General features: G+C 38.2%; 1 protein-coding gene across 1 annotated transcript in view; it reads left to right on the forward strand.

Moving 5' to 3' along the window:
• The window catches only part of RASAL3 (RAS protein activator like 3), a 178,497-nt gene that overhangs the window by 62,615 nt on the left and 93,417 nt on the right, over positions 1-22,465 (forward strand). The window contains exon 3 of the mRNA XM_053717944.1: positions 12,183-12,261. Coding sequence (XP_053573919.1) covers positions 12,183-12,261 — 79 coding nt within the window. The remainder of the gene's footprint in view (positions 1-12,182; positions 12,262-22,465) is intronic.

Consider the following 22,465-nt stretch of genomic DNA (forward strand, 5'->3'; position numbering starts at 1 on the left):
GGGGTCTGCATGAACGCATCAAAGATGAACTCACTTATTGGGATATTCCCTCTTCTTTGGATGACTTTATAACACTTTGCATCAGTCTAGACTCTTGCTTCCAGAAGAGACAAGCCGAGAGAGACAGAACTCTGAGAATCCTTCCCTCCTGTCCTTCTATTCATCCGGTTTCTGCAGTATCTTCTATCCCTTCCCCTTCTCCAGCCACCCCAGTAGAGGAACCCATGGATCTTTCCTCCTTCTAACCCTCAGAGTCTGAGAGAAAGAGAAGAAGGAGATTGAGACTATGCTTTTATTGCAGTTCTAACTCCCACCAACTAAAGAACTGTGACATTCGTCCGGGAAAAGCCAACGCTTCAGGGATAACACTGGGGTACCTCTAAGCATGATGTCTACTAAATTCCCTCACTCCTCTCGGATTCTGGTACCTGTTACCCTCACCTTCCATCAGAATACTGTCCACACTCAAGTCTTCATTAATTCAGGGACAGCAGGAAACTTTCTGGATCACTGTTTTATGATTCAAGCTGGCTTACCTCTTCTGCAGAAGATTCAAGCTGGCTTCCCTCTTCTGCAGAAGAGATCAGGGTTGATCCACTTTGAGTCAGCACCCCTTACCCTGACTGTGGGAGTCCTTCATTCCGAACAGCTGCAGTTCGAGGTCATTCATTCTCTAGCACAGCCTGTCATCCTTGGTCTTCCTTGGCTTTGTATACACAACCCACAGTTCGACTAGGCTGAAGGACAACTGGCCTCCTGGGGTACCTCCTGTTTCCACTCCTGCCTTGCTAAAGTCACTCCTCTGTTCTGCATCCCCATAGCCAGTATACAGACTCCTCCAAACCTTCCCTCAGTATAGGCGTACTTCGCAGATGTCTTTGAGAAAACAGCAGTTGACGTGCTGCCACCCCACCGTCCTTATGACTGCAAGATCGACCTCTTTCCCAGAGCCCCACTTCCTAAAGGGAGGAATTATCCACTCTCCAAAGCTGAAACCAAATCCATGGAGGAGTACATCCATAGAACCTAGCTAAAGGTTTCATTCGCCCTTCCTCCTCTCCTGCTGGGGCAGGCTTATTTTTTGTCAGTAAGAAGGATGGTGGGCTCAGACCCTGCATCAACTACAGGGCCTTGAACAACGTACCTATCAAGAATCACTATACCATTCCTATGATCACCAAACTGTATGACTCACTCCAGAATGCTCGCTTCTTCACCAAGCTGGACTTATGTGGGGGCATACAATCTGATTCGTATCTTCCCAGGCCACAAATGGAAGACTGCCTTCAACACAAGATCTGGGCATTAAAAATACCTTGTAATGCCATTTAGGCTGTGTAATGCCCCTGCAGTCTTCCAGGCATTTGTCAACCATGTCTTCTGTGACCTCCTAAACCACACTGTCATCATCTATCTGGATGACATCCTTGTATTCTCTTCCACTTTGGATTAACATCATAAACACGTGAGACGGGTAATTCTTCGTCTCAGAAACAATTCTTTGGTAGCCAAGCTAGAAAAATGTGAGTTTGATCAAGTTCAGATCCAATTCCTTAGTTATGTCATCTCGAAGGAGGGTTTTGCCATGGATCCTGCTAAACTCACCGCAGTTCTAGAATGGCCTCAACCTACTTCATTAAAGGAATTACAGAGGTTCTTGGGGTTCTCCAATTATTACCGCAAGTTTATAAAGAACTTTTCTCAAACAGTCGCTCAACTTACTGAATTGACAAAACGGAACAAAGACTGTAAACATTGGCCTCCTGAAGCCATAAATGCCTTCTCTTGTCTGAAAATGGCTTTCTGTTCTGCTCCTGTGCTCCGCCATCCTGATTCTGACCTACAGTTCACTTTAGAGGTTGATGCCTCCGAGATAGGGGCAGGAGCAGTTCTAACCCAAAGGGATCCTTTGACTTCCAAGTCACACCCTGTAGCCTTTTTCTCTAAATGCTTTACTCCTGCAGAGAGGAATTACAATGTGGGTAATCGTGAACTCTTAGCCATTAAGATGGTTTTGACTGAATGGCGTCATTGGTTAGAGGGCACCGCCAATCCCATTCAGATTTTCACTGACCACTAGAATCTGACTTACCTAGAGACTGCTCATCGACTTAATCCTCGACAGGCCAGGTGGGCCTTGTTCTTTTCCTATTTTAACTTTGTGGTCTCCTATCTTCCTGGGACCAAAAACAAAAAGGCGGACGCCCTTTCCGTCAGTTCCCTCACTCAAGTGATTCCTCTGAAGCTCCTATTGAACACATCATACCTCCCTCCTGTGTGGTTGCTCAACTAAATACCACCCTTCTGCAAAGACTGCAATGTGCCCAGTCCAGTAAAGCTCATGTGGCCCCCGATATCCTCTTTGTGCCTCTGAACCTACGCACCCCTGTGCTATCCTGGGCTCATGATAGTAAACTCTCAGGACATCCTGGTTTGACTAGGACTTTTAAGCATCTTTCCCAACATATATAGTGGCCTACTATGATGCTCAGGATTATGTGAAAGCCTGCACAACTTGTGCTGCCAACAAAACTCTCTGATCCTTGCCTCCTGGCTTGCTCCAACCATTGTCCATTCCCAAACAACCATGGACACACATAACTATTGACTTCATTGTGGACTTCCCACCTTCTGACCACCATACAGTTATTTGGGTTGTGGTGGATTGGTTCTCCAGAGTGGCTCATTTTGTACCCTTAACAAAACTGCCATCGGCACAGGAATTATCGTCTTTTTTTCTCTTGCACGTGGTACGACTTCATGGCATTCCCGTGAAAAAAATTCTGACAGAGGTCCACAATTTATCTCTACCTTTTGGAGAACCTTTTGCAAGTTGATTGGAACCACTGTTTCCTTGTCTTCAGGCTATCTTCCTCAAACCAATGGACTAACACAGAGTAAACCAGGATCCCAAGGCTTACCTTAGAGTCATTGTCAATTCTCTCCATACCAATTGATCTGACTTGCTGCCCTTAGCCGAGCTGGCAAGAAACATTCATTGGCACTCTTCTCTACGATGTTCTCCATTCCAAGCAGCAGCAGGGTATCAACCTCTTGTCTTCTCTCTTTCTGCTCAGTCCACTGAGGTTCCAGCTGCAGACCGACATGTTACTGAATTCACCACTCAATGGCGACGTATTCGCTCTCAGCTGAGTTCAGCTTTCTCTAGATACAAGAAGTTTGCTGATCTTCATAGAGCCTCTGTACGTGCCTTCTCGGTAGGTGAACATGTTTATGTCTCTACTCGACATATTCGTCTACGTCAAACCTGTCACAAATTAGGGCCTAGGTTTATCGGTCCTTACAAAATCCTGAAAAGATTGTCTCCTGTTGCATACAAAGTGGCCTTGCCCAAAACCCTATGCATACACCAAGTCTTCCACATCTCTCTACTCAAGCCTTACATCAAGAATAGATATACCTGACTCAGAACTCCTCCTCCACTCCTGGTCCATGGCGACCCTGAATATGAGGTTGCTAAGATCCTGGACTCCAGATACAGGTGCAGACAACTGCAGTATCTTGTACATTGGAAGGGTTATTCTGCGGCAGATCGTTCCTGGGTTCTTGGCCGTGACGTACATGCTCCATCTTTGGTCTCCAGATTCCATGTTACTCATCCTTTGAAGCCAGAAGGAACCCTTGAGTGGGGGGCTATGTCACGCCATGCCACTCTAGCCGTTGCTAGGGGCGTGGTGTCTCCTTCCCTTCTCGTTCTCAGGGGCTGTGTCAGGTCTGGATGCGTCCGGCGCTGACGTTATTGCCGCACGCTCCTCTTTCCATGCCGGTCCGGATTCCTGTGGTGCGAATCCTGCGCCTATGTAAGTTCTTCAGTAACGATCTATCACTGCCCAACTATAGGTGTTACTTTGTGTTCTCCTGAGTGTGATAGATTGTTACTGCTATTTGCCTTATCGTTGATGATAACTGCCTGTCTGACTACTCTGCCTGTTAAAACCCCTAAACTTCTGAATTGCCTCTCTGTTGCCAAACCCTTCCTGCCTGACCATTCTAGTGGTTTACCCTTGTACTGCTTTACTGTTGCCAAAACCTGCCTGCCTGACCATTCTAGTGGTTTACCTTTGTACTGCTTTACTGTTGCCAAAACCTGCCTGCCTGACCATTCTAGTGGTTTACCTTTGAACTGCTTTACTGTTGCTGCTGAAGACTATCCTTCCAGTGGTGAGTGCTACTTATCTCATCTTACAAACTTTCTCTGCTCTGGGATATTCCCTATTATTCCGGCTCGATGCCGGGATAAGAAGACTACTGGTCGAGTTCGGTCTGATAGTGGAGTATCCCACGAGCATTACACACACACACACAGAATTTGCATTGCTTCAAAGAAAGATTATGAAAGATGTTATGTCTTTTAAGCTCCTGTAATAAACACAAAACCTCTCCTCTGTTCCCTCGATCATAACCACTGCAGACATTCTCACACAGTGACAGGAAGGACAAGATGCAGGCTCTGCCCTCTTTGCTTGTGCACCAGTCACTGTGACAGAGAGTGTAGGTGGGCTTGGAATGTAACAAAGTCAGCAAATGGTAAGTAAGCTCATAGACCTACATTGCTCCATGGCTCCATTACGTGTCTTTCAGTGTCTCTCCTACCTGGTGTTGCTCCTGAACTGGCTACCTACTAAGTTCCCAATGTGTACTGGCTACTTAACCCACAATCCTGAACTTTTTCTTACTACCTGTTAAAGTGAGGCCGTAGGCAACCACCTATTTGGCCTAATCATATAGCTGCCTATGTGTTTCCTACAAACAATACTGGACTACGGAATCTTTTATTCGCAGCAAACAAACAAAATCTCTGTCTCATCTATACTTGAATTATACAAATAAAGCTGGATCCTCCTAAATCCAAATTGTTTAAATATATCCTGCTGGATCCTTTTGGATTCATGTGTAATTTATTCAAACACAACCAAATAAGATATGCAAGGAACATCCCATCAAACAAAAGAGCAAAGTAATGGAAAATAATTTTGAGAAACAATTATTTAAGACATTTTAGTATTTTACATTCTAGACAGATTCCAAGAAGCCGCTATGTATTGTCAGGGCCTTGATGTTCCAGTGTAAAGCTTACTTGGTTAGGATGTACTTAAAGGACCAGTCAACACATTAGATTTGCATAGTCAACAGATGTAAGATAACAAGACAATGCAATAGCACTTAGTCTGAACTTCAAATGAGTAGTAGATTTTTTTATAACAAATTTCAAAGTTATGTATATTTCCACTCCCCCTATACCATGTGATAGCAATCAGCCAATCACAAATGCATATACGTATAGTCTGTGAATTCTTGCACATGCTCAGTAGGATCTGGTGACTCAAAAAGTGGAAATATAAAAGACTGTGCACATTTTTTTAATGGAAGTAAATTGGAAAGTTGTTTAAAATTACTTGCTGTATCTGAATCATGAAAATGTAATTTAACCTGAGTGTCCCTTTAAGAGGAATAATTGCGTCAGGGCATGTTTGCATAACATCACTTCCACATTGATTAGAGAGAGTGGACTTTAACTCTCACACTTGGAGGTGTGTTTATCTGGTTTGTGTATTGTAATAATAGTAGCTTCAACATACGCCTCAAGAAGTATAAAATCAGTGGAAAAAAACATCTGGTTCCAGAGAGTTATGTTAATTGAGAGTTTTAATTGGGAGACTTCATTTCTGCATTGCAGAAAGGAGCCATAACACACTGAATCTGTTAATCAGAGAGATTCCCCAGTAGCTTTTGCTTCCTAATCAAATCTGCAATACAGTGCGCAAAATTTGGATCTTCTGGCATCTTTTGCACCATCTGCACTAGGGCTGGGCGATATGACCAAAAAAAATTTTTAATAAAAAATTACTATAACACCTTCATTTTTCAATAAAACGTTTATTTAACACTACAGAATCTTACTGTATAGGTTTCTCAATGTCCAATACACTCTTGGAGCATAAAAATACAAACCACAAAATTGTTAAAATAAAATTAGCTGTCTGTGCTGTGGTTACATAGATAGTATAAAGTCCCTTTATTTAACAGTACACTACAGAATCTTACTGTACATGTTTCTTAATGTCCAATGCATTCTTGGAGCATAAAAATACAAACCACAAAAGAAGTTAAAAAAAAAAGTCAGTAAGGCACTATAAAGTATTTGTACAATACTCACTTTATTGCTCACACTTTTGAGCTGTCCCACCGCCACACCACTGCTTGACCATCCCCACACTACTCCCAGATGACTCCCACACACTCTTCAATCTCTTCCAAAATGGCCATTTCACAGGCATTCTCAGGTCCGCCCACAGCCACACACTGGTCTGCCACTCATCCTCCCTCTCCACCTCCGTTTTCAGGACAATCTGAGGATTTTTTTTTTTTTTAAATTGCGTACTCTCACGGTTTTAAAACCGCGGCGATTAATCACGGTTTAAAACTGCATCCACGATTAATCGCGCAGCCCTAATCTGCACCTTCCAGAGGTCAATATGAAGCTAAGCAATTATGCCCCCCTTTTTTGACACTTTCCAAAAGCCTTCTCAAAGCTGCCCATTGGGAAAAATTAACAAAACGCAGCGAAGACAAAAGCATGAAGGCTAAGTTAAGTGAGAACCATCAGTTTTAGATCATAACTACAATAAGCTAAGAATATGTGATTGAGTTATCAAATGAAGTGTCCAGAGGTCGCATAACAAATAGTCCAGGTGTGAATAAGATTGGTGAGACTGTGAGAAAAAGGTAAAGTCACACATAGATGAATAGAAAGAGCGCTTTACATCAAACAGGTTGTGTTAGGAAAAGAGGGAACAGTAATTCTGAGAAAGAGTCTTAGTTGAGTGATCAAGATGCATGGATGCAGGGAATTTTGTTTTCTAGCTTTCAAACTAGGTAAAAATCGCAACCTATAACCATAGTATTATGCTTTTGATGTTCCGACATCAAAATAAGTTTCCCATAACATTTTGTGAAAAAAATAATAATTTGGCCTATATTGGTTTTGGTTTTATTGACATAAACTAATGTGAAAAGATCTAAATTCAATATAGTATTTTGCCAATGAACAAAATATACATGAATATAGATTAATTATATTATGCTAATAGTGCTATTAGAAGCTAATGCTATGGGACGAAGGGGGAGACATACCTGGGGGGAAAAAACAAGCTAATTGTATATATAAATAAATAGAATGCAAGGCCTACATGATCTGAAGTCTCAGTAGGGTAAGCCCACTCAACAAGGAAGCAAGGTACAGTAATAATAATTCCCAATGTGATAGTTAACCCATAAGTCGACTAACCTTTTATCTATTAGGGTTCAACATAATCTATAGACTATACACTCATCGACCACTTTATTAGGTACACCTGTTCAATTGCTTGGTAACACAAATTGCTAATCAGCCAATCACATGGCAGCAACTCAACGCATTTAGGCATCTAGACGTGGTGAAAACGACTTGCTGAAGTTCAAACCGAGCATCAGAATGGGGAAGAAAGGGGATTTAAGTGACTTTAAACTAGACATGTGCAATTCATTTTGGCCGAATTTAGTTTTCGGACGAATTTTGGCCAATTCGGAGATTCGAATGAATCCGAATTTCCGAATTGGCACCATAACTAAAATTCTGAAAATTAATAAATCAGTTTCTGAATTTTCGGAGCCATTCTTTATTCATATTTGGAATTTTTTTATTGTTCTAATCTAAACCGCAGTTCCCCGACATTGCTGACACTAACTAAAACACTAAATAAAGCTATTAACCCCTAAACCGCCATACCCCACATCGCCATCACTAACTAAACCTATTGACCTCTAAACCGCCGTACCCCCACATCGCCAACACTAACTAAACCTATTAACCTCTAAACCGCCGTTCCCCGACATCGCCCACACTAACTAAAACACTAAATAAAGCTATTAACCCCTAACCTCCGTATCCCCACATCGTTAACACTAACTAAACATATTAACCTCTAAACCACCATTCTCTGACATTGCTGACACTAACAAAGAAACTAAATAAAGCTATTAACCCCTAAACCGTCATACCCCCACATCACCAACACTAAGACACTAAATAAACCTATTAACCCCTAAACCGCCATTCCCCAACATAACCGTCACTAACTAAATAAACCTAATTTACCTAAATATACCTACTTTAAACTATATTAACCCCTAAACCTAACACCCCCTAACTTTAATATAATTAAAATAGACCTAAATTAAAGTTACAATTATTAACTAACTACCTATTTAAAAATAAATACAAACTTACTTGTGAAATAAAAACAGCTAAGCTAAGCTAGCTACAATATAACTATTTACTAACTACCTAGTTAAAATAAATACAAACTTACCTATGAAATAAAAATAAAAAACTTAAGCTTAAACTAATAAAACCTAAGATTAATAACAATAAAAAAAAACTAACACCTAAAATTAAAACTGCAATTACAAAAAATAAAAAAATAGCGTTACAAAAAATAACAAACAAAATTATCCAAAATAAAAAACCCTTTTCTTTAATAAACTACCAATAGCCCTTAAAAGGGCCTTTTGTAGGACATTGCCCTAAAGTTAACAACTCTTTTAAAAAAAAATTAAAACAAACACCCCATAACATTACAAACCCCCAAACCCACAAAATAAAAAAAAACCTAACTAAAAAAAACCTAATCTACCCATTGCCCTTAAGGGCATTCAGCTCTTTTTCAGCCCATTTAAAGTTAGGCAGTGTTAGGTTTAGGTGTTAATATAGTTTAATTTAGCTAGTTGCGATGTGGGTGATGGTGGATTTAGATCATTTTGTTTCGCCAATCGGCAAATTACTTTAGTGTTATATTTAGTGTTGGCGATGTCGGGGAAAGGCACTTTAGAGGTTAATAGGTTTAGTAAGTGTTGGCGATGTGGGGGTACAGTGGTTTAGGGGTTAATGGCTTTATTTAATGTTTTAGTTTGTGTCGGCGATGTCGGGAAAAAGGGGTTTAGAGGTTAATAGGTTTAGTTAGTGTTTGGCGATGTGGGGGTACGGCAGTTTAGTTAGTTTTGGCAATGTGGGGGTACGGCGATTTAGGGGTTTATAGCTTTATTTAGTGTCGGCGATTCTAGATAATTTTGTTTCGGCAATCAGCGGCAAATTAGTTATGTTAAGTTTATTCTAAGCTTTAGAATAGAATAATCACTATGAATAAAGAATGGATCCGAAATAACGAACGTATCCGTTAAAACAATTTGACTTAACATAACTAATTTGCCGAAACAATTTTTTTTTTTAACTTAACTAATTTGCTGAAAATAATTTTTTTTTTTTTTAACTAATGAAAACAAAACAAAACAAATTTTTTAGCGTTGCACTTTGTCTACGTCTACTTTGAACGTAGCATGGTTGTTCAAACCGAGCATCAGAATGGGGAAGAAAGGGGATTTAAGTGACATTGAATGTGGCATGGTTCTTGGTGCCAGACGGGCTGGTCTGAGTATTTCAAAATCTGCTGATCTACTGGGATTTCCACAGTTACCAGTCACTCAATCCAATAGAGCACCTTTGGGATGTGGTGGAACGAGAGATTCGCATCATGGATGTGCAGCCGAGAAACCTGCAACAACTGCGTGGTGCTATCATGTCAATATAGACCAAAATCTCTGAGGAATGTTTCCAACACCTTCTTGAATCTATGCCATGAAGAATTAAGGCAGTTGTTAATGCAAAAGGGGGTCCAACCCGGTACTAGCAAGGTGTACTTAATAAAGTGGCCGGTGAGTTTATATAGAATCATGAACATAGTAAATAAAAATAACTCAAGCGAAAGTGGTTTGGAGACTTACGGAAAAGAAAAAAAAAGTATAGGGCAAAAACAATACAAATACCGTTATAAGCTCATGGTGGGAATAACAGTAGAGAGCAAATTCAAGTTTGTCTGTGCACAACGTAAAAAATGTGAAACAAAGAACTTCAGTTCAGTATAGAATAAGTTTATTAAATACATTTTAACATTTAGAATAAAAAAAAAAAAAAAGAGAAAGAACTTCAGAACACATGGGGTATAAGTTGAATTCCACAGATAGAAGATCATCTTGGCAGAGCCTCAGTACAATTCTGTACTCGAGCAGGGCCTTAGACTTAATGGAGTCCCACTACTTAGGTTCCCAACTTCAGAAAACTTCTATTATTACAAATTTCCCTCCTACAACTTTGTAAAGGGCATAGACAAAGCCCCAATAACACAAAAAAAAACATTCTTTACTTATACAACCCAGAGAGAGCTTAAACAAGACAATTCTGTCTTGTTGGCCAGCACCCTCCAGTCCATCACCTTGTAATTGTTTTTTTTATTGAGGTTTAAATCAAGGCATACAGATAATATGCAACAACAAGAAATAGGCACATACAATAGTAGATGCTTAAAATCGTCTACATTAATCCACATAAGAATAAAGATATGAAACAGATGTTAATGGTACAAAACGATTGCTTTAGAAAGTAATTCCAATAGATGATATTTAGATAGCAGGCCTACTATAAACCTTCTAAAGTGCTCAGGAGACCACTCTTGGACCTCTAATATAATAAGAGAAGGTATCCAGAAATAAAGGAGACCACTCATGGGGCTCTTATGAGAAACCCCAGTTTTAAAATACTATGGAAAACTCTTAGAATATATTAAAATATGTATTAAACTTGTGGGGGGAACTTAAAATAAGAATGGTCAATGCTGACATTAATTTACCTCACAGTCATAACTTAGGGGGATTTTACTTGGGCCGCAAAGCATAAACAAGAAGCTTCTTGCTAAAAAGGCACTAAAAGTTACTATACTAGATGTAATACAGGAGCCTATTTCCAAACATTGGAAACAGAGAGCCCACAATAAGTGAAATGATAGACACTAAATTGTCGGAAAAAATCTCAAATAATCAATGCCTGCTACCATAAAGATGATAAATTGGGCAAATGCATTTAAATACAAAAATGATCTACAAGACCAAACTATAGACATTATATTGTATTAAAGACAGACCACCCTGTCCCGGCCGCAGATAGCGTGGCATATATTATCATAGTTTAAGGGAAAGTTCGATTGAGTTAAAATTAAAATGTGACTAGGAGGCTCTCACTCCTCTACTAAATAATAAACTGTGCATAAGCATATTTATAGAACAAGCAGGCTACACCTTAGCAGCTAGGGAGATTAAAGCAATAATGAATCACACACAGATATGAATAAGGTAATAATGCAATAGAGAGCTCTTTTACCCCACACCAGTCCTCATAGCAGTGAGGGTATTGTCTCTAGAAAAAAATCGGACCCCAGCTGGATGATCCTTCCAGTAGAAGGTCAATGCACTCTGTAGCAGACGTTGCACAAAACAGCCATTATCCAGGTATCATATAGACCCACACAGCAGGGATTAATGAGGGCAAAAAAATCCAAAACTGCATATTGGAGCTAGAGGGAAAATAAACATTGGAACGCATGCAGAAAAGCAACAAAAGGCGTAACCTAATGAGCTGTTGTTCATTCCTGTCAGATTGATTCTCTTTCTGTATGTATTTGTATTATTACCTTGGGCAAAGTCTCCTTAAGGATGATGGGGGAAACCAGATGTGGACTTCTTGCCCAATGGGCCTTGAGAGATATGACTGCACCTTACTAACGAGGCCCTAATGAGGCCGAAACGATCGTTTGGGGTGCCATTTACCTTGTTCAGAGGAGAATTGTCTGGTATTTCAGGGTGGGACTAACCTTGTTAGGCGGGATCAGACTGATATACTTTAGGAAAGTTTTCCTCTGTAAAAAGCACAATTGGGCTAAAAGAAACTACTCCAAGGTGGCAACTGGGCCATAGAACAAGCCACTGAAACTTGTATATGTAATGGCAATACAAAAACAGTCAACAAAGATAAAAAATAATGTCAAAAGACATTGAAGTATGTGAAAATCTAATGTTTACTGTATTGCTTTATTTGAATGACATTAGGGAGACAGACAAAGACAGAAAGATAGAGAAAGAGAGAGAGAGAGAGAGAGAGAGAGAGAGAGAGAGAGAGAGAGAAAGAGATAGATAGATAGATGACAAACAGTTGACAAAGTGGTATAATGTTTTTAAAAAAAAGAAGATTGATGAGGTGAAGTGCTATCATTTCATATTCTTATTTTCTTCCCCAGAATGCATTCCACACACGGAGCCGAACAGGAAGTTGTGTGTCAAACACAGGAATAGGACAAGTGAGCACAATAGAGGCAGGTATGTATAGGGGTATTTATTGAAGCACAGGTTACTCATGCCCTTTGTAAGCATATATTTCTTTACCTGTCCTTGTCTTTAGTTTCTCTGACTATAAAAAACACTCAGGAGAATTGACAAAGGGGTTACCAACCTTTGGACTAGATTACGAGTTGTGCGTTAGGGTTAAAAAGCAGCGTTAAGAGGTCCTAACGCTGCTTTTTAATGCCCGCTGGTATTATGAGTCTTGAAGGTACAGGTGTACCGCTCACTTTTTTGGCCAGACTCGGAAATACCGCAAATCCACTTACGTCAATTGCGTATCCTATATTTTCAATGGGACTTGCATAGCACCAGTATTACGAGTCTGACCAAAAGTGAGCGGTAAACCCTCTCCTGTCAAGCCTGGTACCGCATTTAAAAGTCAGTAGTTAAGAGTTTTACACTACAAAGCCGTAGCATAAAACTCTTAACTAAAGTGCTAAAAAGTACACTAACACCCATAAACTATCTATTAACCCCTAAACCGAGACCCTCCACATCGCAAACACTAAAATAAATATTTTAACCCCTAATCTGCCGAACCGGACATAGCCGCCACTAGAATAAACATATTAACCCCTAAACCGCCACACTCCCGCATCGCAAACACTAATTTAATATTATTAACCCCTAATTTGCCGTCCCTAACATCGCCGCCACCTACCTACATTTATTAACCCCTAATCTGCCGCCCCCAACGTCGCCGCCACTATATTAAATGTATTAACCCCTAAACCTAAGTCTAACCCTAACCCCCCTAACTTAAATATAATTACAATAAATCTAAATAAAAATCCTATCATTAACTAAATAATTCCTATTTAAAACTAAATACTTACCTATAAAATAAACCCTAAACTAGCTACAATATAACTAATAGTTACATTGTATCTAGCTTAGGGTTTATTTTTATTTTACAGGCAACTTTGTATTTATTTTAACTAGGTAGAATAGTTATTAAATAGTTATTAACTATTTAATAACTACCTAGTTAAAATAAAGACAAATTTACCTGTAAAATAAAACCTAACCTAAGTTACACTAACACCTAACACTACACTACAATTAAATAAATTACCTAAATTAAATACAATTAATTACAATTAAATAAAATTATCTAAAGTATGAAAAAAACAAAACACTAAATTACAGAAAATAATAAAGAAATTACAAGATTTTTAAACTAATTACACCTACTCTAATATAAATAGCCCTTAAAAGGGCCTTTTGTGGGGCATTGCCCTAAAGTAATCAGCTCTTTTACCTGAAAAAAAAAGTACAAATACCCCCCCCAACATTAAAACTCACCACCCACACAACCAACCCTACTCTAAAACCCACCCAATCCCCCCTTAAAAAAACCTAACACTAACCCCTTGAAGATCACCTTACCGGAAGACGTCTTCACCCAACTGGGCAGAAGTGGTCCTCCAGACGGGCAGAAGTCTTCATCCAACCGGGCAGAAGTGGTCCTCCAGACGGGCAGAAGTCTTCATCCAACCGGGCAGAAGTGGTCCTCCAGACGGGCAGAAGTCTTCATCCAGACGGCATCTTCTATCTTCATCCTTATGGCACGGAGCGGGTCCATCTTCAAGACATCCGACATGGAGCATCCTCTTCTGTCCACGGCCGACGACTGAATGAAGGTTCCTTTAAATGACGTCATCCAAGATGGCGTCCCTTCAATTCCGATTGGCTGATAGAATTCTATCAGCCAATCGGAATTAAGGTAGAAAAAATCCTATTGGCTGATGCAATCAGCCAATATGATTGAACTGGCATTCTATTGGCTGTTCCAATTGCATCAGCCAATAGGATTTTTTCTACCTTAATTCCGATTGGCTGATTCTATCAGCCAATCGGAATTGAAGGGACGCCATCTTGGATGACGTCATTTAAAGGAACCTTCATTCAGTCGTCGGCCGTGGACAGAAGAGGATGCTCTGCTTCAGATGTCTTGAAGAGGGACCCACTCCGCGCCGGATGGATGAAGATAGAAGATGCCATCTGGATGAAGACTTCTGCCCGTCTGGAGGACCACTTCTGCCCGGTTGGATGAAGACTTCTGTCCGTCTGGAGGACCACTTCTGCCCGGTTGGGTGAAGACGTCTCCCGGTAAGGTGATCTTCAAGGGGTTAGTGTTAGGTTTTTTTTAAGGGGGGATTGGGTGGGTTTTAGAGTAAGGTTGGTTGTGTGGGTGGTGGGTTTTAATGTTGGGGGGAAATTTTAATTTTTTTTCAGGTAAAAGAGCCTATTTGTAATTTAGTGTAGGTTAGGGCTTTTTTTATTTTGGGGGGGCTTTTTTTATTTTGTTAAGGGGATTAGATTAGGTGTAATAAGTTTCAAAAACTTGTAATTTGTTTATTATTTTCTGTAATTTAGTGTTTTTTTGTAGTTTAGATAATTTTATTTAATTGTATTTAATTGTATTTAATTTAGGTAATTGAATTTAATTATAGTGTAGTGTTAGGTGTAATTGTAACTTAGGTTAGGTTTTATTTTACAGGTAAATTTGTTTTTATTTTAACTAGGTAGTTATTAAATAGTTAATAACTATTTAATATCTATTCTACCTAGTTAAAATAAATACAAACTTGCCTGTAAAATAAAAATAGTTATATTGCAGCTAGATTAGGGTTTATTTTATATGTAAGTATTTCATTTTGAATAGAAATTATTTAGTTAATTGTAGTAATTTTATTTAAATTTATTTTAATTATATTGAAGTTAGGGGGTGTTAGGGTTAGGGTTAGACTTAGGTTTAGGGATTAATAACTTTATTATAGTGGCGGCGACGTTGGGGGCGGCAGATTAGGGGTTAATAAATGTAGGTATGTTGTGGTGACATAGGGGCGGCAGATAAGGGGTTAATAAATAAAATGTAGGTGTTGGCGATGTTGGGGGTGGCAGATTAGGGGTTCATAAATATAATGTAGGTGGCAGCGGTTTCCGGAGCAGCAGATTAGGGGTTAATAATATAATGTAGGTGTTGGCGATGTCGGGGGCAGCAGATTAGGGGTTAATAAGTGTAAGATTAGAGGTGTTTAGACTTGGGGTTCATGTTAGGGTGTTAGGTGTAGACATAAATGTATTTTCCCCATAGGAATCAATGGGGCTGCGTTAGGAGCTTTACGCTGCTTTTTTGCAGGTGTTTGCAGGTGATTCCTATGGGGAAATCATGTACGAGCACGTTTAGCCAGCTCACCGCTAACGTAAGCAGCTCTAGTATTGAGGTGAGATGTGGAGCTAAATTTTGCTCTACACTCACTTTTTTGCGGTTAACGACAAGTTTGTAAAAACCCGTAATACCAGCGCTGTCTGTAAGTGAGCAGTGAGCATAAACTGCTCGTTAGCACCGCACCCCTGTTAATGCAAAACTTGTAATCTACCCGTTTATTTGAAAAGCAAGAATGTAAGTTTAGATGCCAGCCCATTTTTGGTGATCAACCTGGGATGTTCTCGCTGATTGGTGGATAAATTTACCGACCAATAAACTAGTGCTGTCCAGTGTCTGATCCAAAAATTGTCTGGCTCCTTAGCTTAGATGTCTTCTTTTTCAAATAAAGATAGCAAGAGAACGAATAAAAATTGATAATAGGAGTAAATACAAAAGTTGCTTAAAATTGCCTGCTCTATGTGAATCACAAAAGAAAATAATTGGGTTCAGTGTCCCTTTAAATAGAAAACATTTTGCAATATACATGTATTGACAAAAATGCTTCTAGTAAAAGTCATCACTGTTTTAGTGTTAACATTTTTCTCTGCACATGCATGTGAAGCATAACTAGATATTCTAGTTGCACCAGCATTTTAAATACTGCATCTACTCAGAACGCCAGTGGGGCTTGTATCATGTCATCAATTACAAATGGAGTCATTATCAGATGACACAAGCACCTTAGGCTCGCTGAGTAAGTGCTGTGTTTAAAATGCTGGTGCACGGTGCATACTTACATACACTTTTGAAAAAGCTATAGCTTTTATTAGAAGCATTTTTGGTAACTCTTGAATATTACAAAAATTATTCTTTTCAAAACTGAAATACATCCATGTAAATTCCAATTTTGTCTGGAATGTCCCTTTAAGTGGTAATGGTACCTTGTCTTCCAGCACCCTCAAAACATTAACAATCTATGTATAAGTTAATATAGAGACAGCTGTGTGGCCAAAATACTTAATAATAATTTCTTTTCAACAAAAAGTTTCATCATGTATCAGGGGAATTCATCTTAAAGGGACATGAAATGCAACATTTTCTTTCATGATTCAGATAGAGAACACGCTGTTAAACACATTTCCAACTTACTTCTATTATCTAATATGCTTAATTCTCTTGCTGTCCTTTATTCAAAAATGTATCTAGGGAGGCTCAGGACATGGGAGCAAGCTGCTAATTGATAGCTGCACATATCTGCCTCTTGTTATTGGTTGACCAATGTATCCATCTAGCTCCCAGTAGTGCACTACTGCTCCTTCAACAAAGGAGACAAAGAGAATGAAGCAAAACTGACAATAGAAGTAAATTGCAAAGTTGTTTAACCCCTTAAAGACTGATGTACCATGTAAGTCGTGACCGTGTGGTTGGTAAGGGGTCTCCTAATGCAGCTTTGGCGGAGGCATCATGTATATACAGTGCAGCGTTACTGACTCCAGCAAGACATGCACTATAATCAAGCGCAATAAGAGGGTTTGGTTAATGACTGCCGATGTACAGGGTATGTTGATGGTCGTTAAGAGCATAAAAATGTATGTTCTGTCTGAATCATGGAAGTACATTTGTGTGTTTCATGTCCCTTTAACTGCAATATTCCGATAGTGAGAGAATAAAAGGGAATTAAGTACACAATAACATCTGAGTCTTGCATTCTTTTAAAGGGAAGTTATCATAGTATGATATAAAAAAAATAACTCTTTTAGCATGGTAATAATGGTCCAACTAACTGAGGGAGGCGAAGGGTAAAGCCACAAATATTTGTATGTTGATTGCATGGTCAGTCCCTTAAAAATCTGAAACTGGGATCAGGGAACTCTAATTTTACTCCATAATTAAAAATACAAGCACAGAATCCCAGATTAAAGGGTCGGTAACGTCAAAATCAAACATTCATGATTCAGACAGAGGATGCAAATTTTAAACAACTTTCTTATTTACTTCTGTCATAATATTTTTGTGATGTTCACAGCAATAAACTATGTTGCAAGCACTGCTGACAAATTGTTATAGAAACGTGTACACTCCTGAGCTCACCTAGAACTTCACTTTAACTAAGGATAGCAAGAGAACTAATCAAATTTGATAATAGAAGTAGATTGGAAAATTATATAAAATGTCATACTCCAGCCAGTCAATTTAAAGGACCAGTCAACACATTAGATCTGCATAATCAACAAATGCAAGATAACAAGACAATGCAATAGCACTTAGTCTGAACTTCAAATGAGTAGTAGATTTTTTTATAACAAATTTCAAAGTTATGTATATTTCCACTCCCCTTGTACCGTGTGATAGCAATCAGCCAATCACAAATGCATATACGTATAGCCTGTGAATTCTTGCACATGCTCAGTAGGATCTGGTGACTCAAAAATTGTAAATATAAAAGACTGTGCACATTTTTTTTAATGGAAGTAAATTGGAAAGTTGTTTAAAATTACATGCTGTATCTGAATCATGAAAATTTAATTTAACCTGAGTGTACCTTTAAGTTTCATTTTAACTTTGCTGCCCCTTTAAGTTTAACTACAAGCAGGTTAGCATTCCGTGTTCACGTTTGCACATGTGGCCTAATCTTTCCGCACAACCAGATTCTATGTGATAGAGATGCTGAAATCAATGGACTATAAAAGGTATAACAATATACTGTATGGACCTTAGTTGTGGTGTAGGGGGGTGTCAATCAACCCGATCATATTCGATCAGGCGGATTGATGTCCGCAGCCTCAGAAGCAGCAGACCAGTTAAGGAGCAGCAGTTTTAAAGGGACACTGTACCCAATTTTATTCTTTTGTAATTCAGAAAGAGCATGCAATTTTAAGCAACTTTCTAATTTACTCCTATTATCAATTTTTCTTCGTTCTCTTGCTATCATTATTTGAAAAAGAAGGCATCTAAGCTTTTTTTTGGTTTCAGTACTCTGGACAGCACTTTTTTATTGGTGGAGGAATTTATCCACCAATCAGCAAGGACAACCTAGGTTGTTCACCAAAAATGGGCCGGCATTTAAACTTACATTCTTGCATTTCAAATAAAGATACCAAGAGAATGAAGAAAATTTGATAATAGGAGTAAATTAGAGAGATGCTTAAAATTTCATGCTCAATCTGAATCATGAAAGAACATTTTTGGGTACAGTGTCCCTTTAAGACCGCTGATTTATAACTGCTGTTTCCCATGAACCTAAAGGCTTGCGCAGAAACAGGGGCATCAAGACCCATTCGGCCCTTGATAAATCGGCCCCTTAGTATAATCTCAAGCGGATAAAATACGTCATATTAAATGATTTCTCAACATTGCAATAGTAAGCGTAAGTAGTCTTTGTATATTTCCCCTAGGCCTTTTCCTCCATAGTACTTTAACAGATGGAAATCTCAATGAATTTAATTTATATAGTACTGTATGCATTATGGCTAATTTTAATAACTGAGGGCAATATTCCAACTAGATCCCATAATGCACATTCAAATGGGATACCGATTGACATGAGACCAGATCCAAGGGGCTTGTTAAAAGGGCATGAAATCCCAAATTTTCCTTTTATGATTCGGATAGAGCATAAATTTTAAGCAACTTTCCATTTTACTTCTGTTTCAAATTTGCTTTATTCTCAGCCAATGACAAGAGATATATATGTGCAATCACCAATCAGCACCTAGCTCTGAGTAGTGCATTGCTGCTTCTGAGCCTACCTACGTATGTTCTTCAACAACATGAAAGTAATTGGTAATAGAAGTAAATTGGAAAGTTATTCAAAATTGCCTGCTATATCTTAATCGTAAAAGTTCAATTTTACCTCTACTGTCCCTTACTGGTTTGAGCAAAAAGACAGCTCCATGCAATAGAAGTTCCTATATATTTAAAAAAGTGTTGTTTTCTTGGCAGATACAATATTGCAAGGCAGCGGGTTCATGAACTACAGTTTCAGTAATGTTAAAATCCAGTATAAGAAGATACGTCCTTTCCATAGAAACCTGTAGTTGCCATTTTGTTTTAAAGGGACAGTCTACCATAGAATTGTTATTGTTTTAAAAGATAAATAATCCCTTTATTACCCATTCCCCAGTTTTGCACAACCAACAGTTATATTAATATACTTTTTACCTCTGTGATTACCTTGTATCTAGGAACCTTCTTCCAGCCCCCTGATCACATGACTGTGACTGTTTATTATCTATTGTCTTAAATTTAGCATTGTTTTGTGCTAGATCTTAAATAACCCCCTGTGCCTGAACACAGTGTTATCTATATGGCCTATGTGTACTTTCTGTCTCTTTGTGTTGAAAAGAGATTTAAAAAGCATGTGATAAGAGGCAGCCCTTAAAGGCTTAGAAATTAGCATATGAGCCTACCTATGTTTAGTTTAAACTAAGAATACCAAGAGAAAAAAGCAAATTTGATAATAAAAGTAAATTGGAAAGTTGATTCAAATTGAAAGTCATATCTGAATAATGAAAGTTTCATTTATACTAGACTGTCCCTTTAAGTTCACTTAAAAATTAAAACAGTGCTTCAACAAATGACAGATATAAACAAAAGTAAAGGAAAAATAGTGCTCATCAGGACAACATAAAAGATGCATTTAGATGGATTAGTAGTGGTGCGGATGGAAACGGATTGCAATAGATTCCTATGAAAGTCATCATTGTGCTATCCCCTTTACAAACCTGATTTTAAAGATGCCAGTACTGTTAGTGACAATCACATTTTGATAACAAAATTATATTTTTTAATGCTTTTATGACTTGAGTCAGGCCTTACATAAGACGCATGAGGCATGGGATGTGTTAAGAAAGCTATGCTCTGTGGTGTTACCACTTCCTTTTCAACAGAAAAGACTCATTTAGAAAACTGTTTATGTTCATTATCTATCTAACCATAGTTATCTTTTGTATTATGTTGTGTCTATCAATCTTTAAATTAGTATGTCTCTTTTTTTAATTTTTAAATAAAGTTATGTTTTATTGTGAAAATTAATTAGCCAACTAACCCTGAAACATGTTTAAAGGGACAGTCTACACGAGAATATTTATTGTTTAAGAAGATAGATAATCCCTTTATTACCCATTCCCTAGTTTTGCATAACCAACACTGTTATATTAATACACGTTTTACATCTGTGATTACCTTGTATCCAAGCCTCTGCAGACTGTCCCCTTATTTCAGTTCTTTTGACAGACTTGCTTTTTTTGCCAATCAGTGCTAACTCCTAGGTAACTCCATGGCCGTTAGCACAATGTTATCTATATGGCACATATGAACTAACGCCCTCTAGATGTGAAAAAAAAATCAAAATGCATTCAGATAAGGGGCGGCCTTCCACGGCTAAGAAATTAGCATATGAGTCTACCTTGGTTTAGCTTTCAACTACTCTGAGCAACATATCAGTATATAAAGCAATTGAGGCTGAAATACTGTAAGATAACTCTATAAACCGACGGATTAATAAGTAATCAGCAGGAGCTCCGGGAAAATGCAACCTCTCAGGATCGCTGTTCGAACACGCCCCATCTTTGTAATATATAAAGGGACATTAAAGTTATATTTTTAGGCACGATCAGTGATTAAGTAATGAATTGCAAAAGATCTGCATAAGAATAAATGCATTTAAAACGAAAACTAAGGGACAGTAAAGACAAAATGAATCTTTCATTATTCAGTTAGAGCATGCAATTTTAAACAACTTTGCATTTTACTTCAGTTACCAAATGTGTTTTGTTTCTTTGAAATCCTTTTGATGAAGTCTAAACCTAGGTCAACTCATAGGAACTCAGGAGAGTGCATGTGTCAAACACTCTATGGAAGCAAAAACGTGCATGCTCCTGGGGTCCTATGAGCTGACCTAGATTTAGTCTTCAATTACAGGATTTCAAGAAAAGAAAACACATTTGGTAATTGAAGTAAATTGGAAAGTTATTTAAAATGTCATGCTCTATCTAAAAGTTTAATTTTGACTTTACTGTCCCTTTAAAGATTTCCAAAACTATGTTCATTTTATCTCTCTTAAAGGGACAGTAAACACTTTGCGATTGTAATATAAAATGTTTAATTATGTATAGTAGAACAACTTTGTAATATAATTTAATGATCTATTTTTCACTTTTTTCCCTGTAATTTAAATCTGAAGCCTAACCCTGCCACATATATGCCGCTAATTGGCTTCAGTAGACATGATAAGATAAGAACTGCAAAACAAAGCATGTTTTGCTAACATAATCACTATGGCTAACTGTGTCTATTCTAAACACAAGTCCTCCCATTCCCTAGTTTTGCATAACCAACACTGTTATATTAATACACGTTTTACATCTGTGATTACCTTGTATCCAAGCCTCTGCAGTTTGGCTATTAAAAACAATTGCAGCAAACAAGGTGTAAAAGCATTTAAAAAAAAATCACACTCAGTAAATATGTTAATATAGTGCACAACTGCAGAAACTCTTGTAATTTCAAGGCGTTTACTATCCCTGTAGTTTTATTGTGTGTAAACTGCAGCATTTTACAGCAAATGTACATAATTAAACATTTGTATTACAATTTTAACTTGATTTTATTTGTAATCTTATGATGCATTGTGGGATGTAATTCAGCACCAACTTGCTCTACGATTCTTGGTGTTATTTCATCCTTTTCTTACTTATCTGTCTGGTGTAAATTGTGGTAAATCACCAAATATTTTTCTTTCATGATTCAGATAGAGCATAACATTTTAAACAACTTTCCAATTTACTTCTATTATCAATATTTCTTCGTTCTCTTGGTATGTTTTGTTGAAAAGCAGGGTGTATGCTTAGGAACTGGCCCATTTCTGGAGCAATATATGGCAGCAGTTTGGCAAGAATGTTATCCATTTGTAAAAGCTGTCGATGACAGGACTATTTCCTGACATATAGCTCTACAAGATGCCTACCTAGGTATCTCTTTAACACTTTAACACAGAATATCATGGGAATTAAGCAAATTTGATTA

Source organism: Bombina bombina, chromosome 6 (assembly GCF_027579735.1).
Source record: "Bombina bombina isolate aBomBom1 chromosome 6, aBomBom1.pri, whole genome shotgun sequence".
Classification (NCBI taxonomy): Eukaryota; Metazoa; Chordata; class Amphibia; order Anura; family Bombinatoridae; genus Bombina; species Bombina bombina.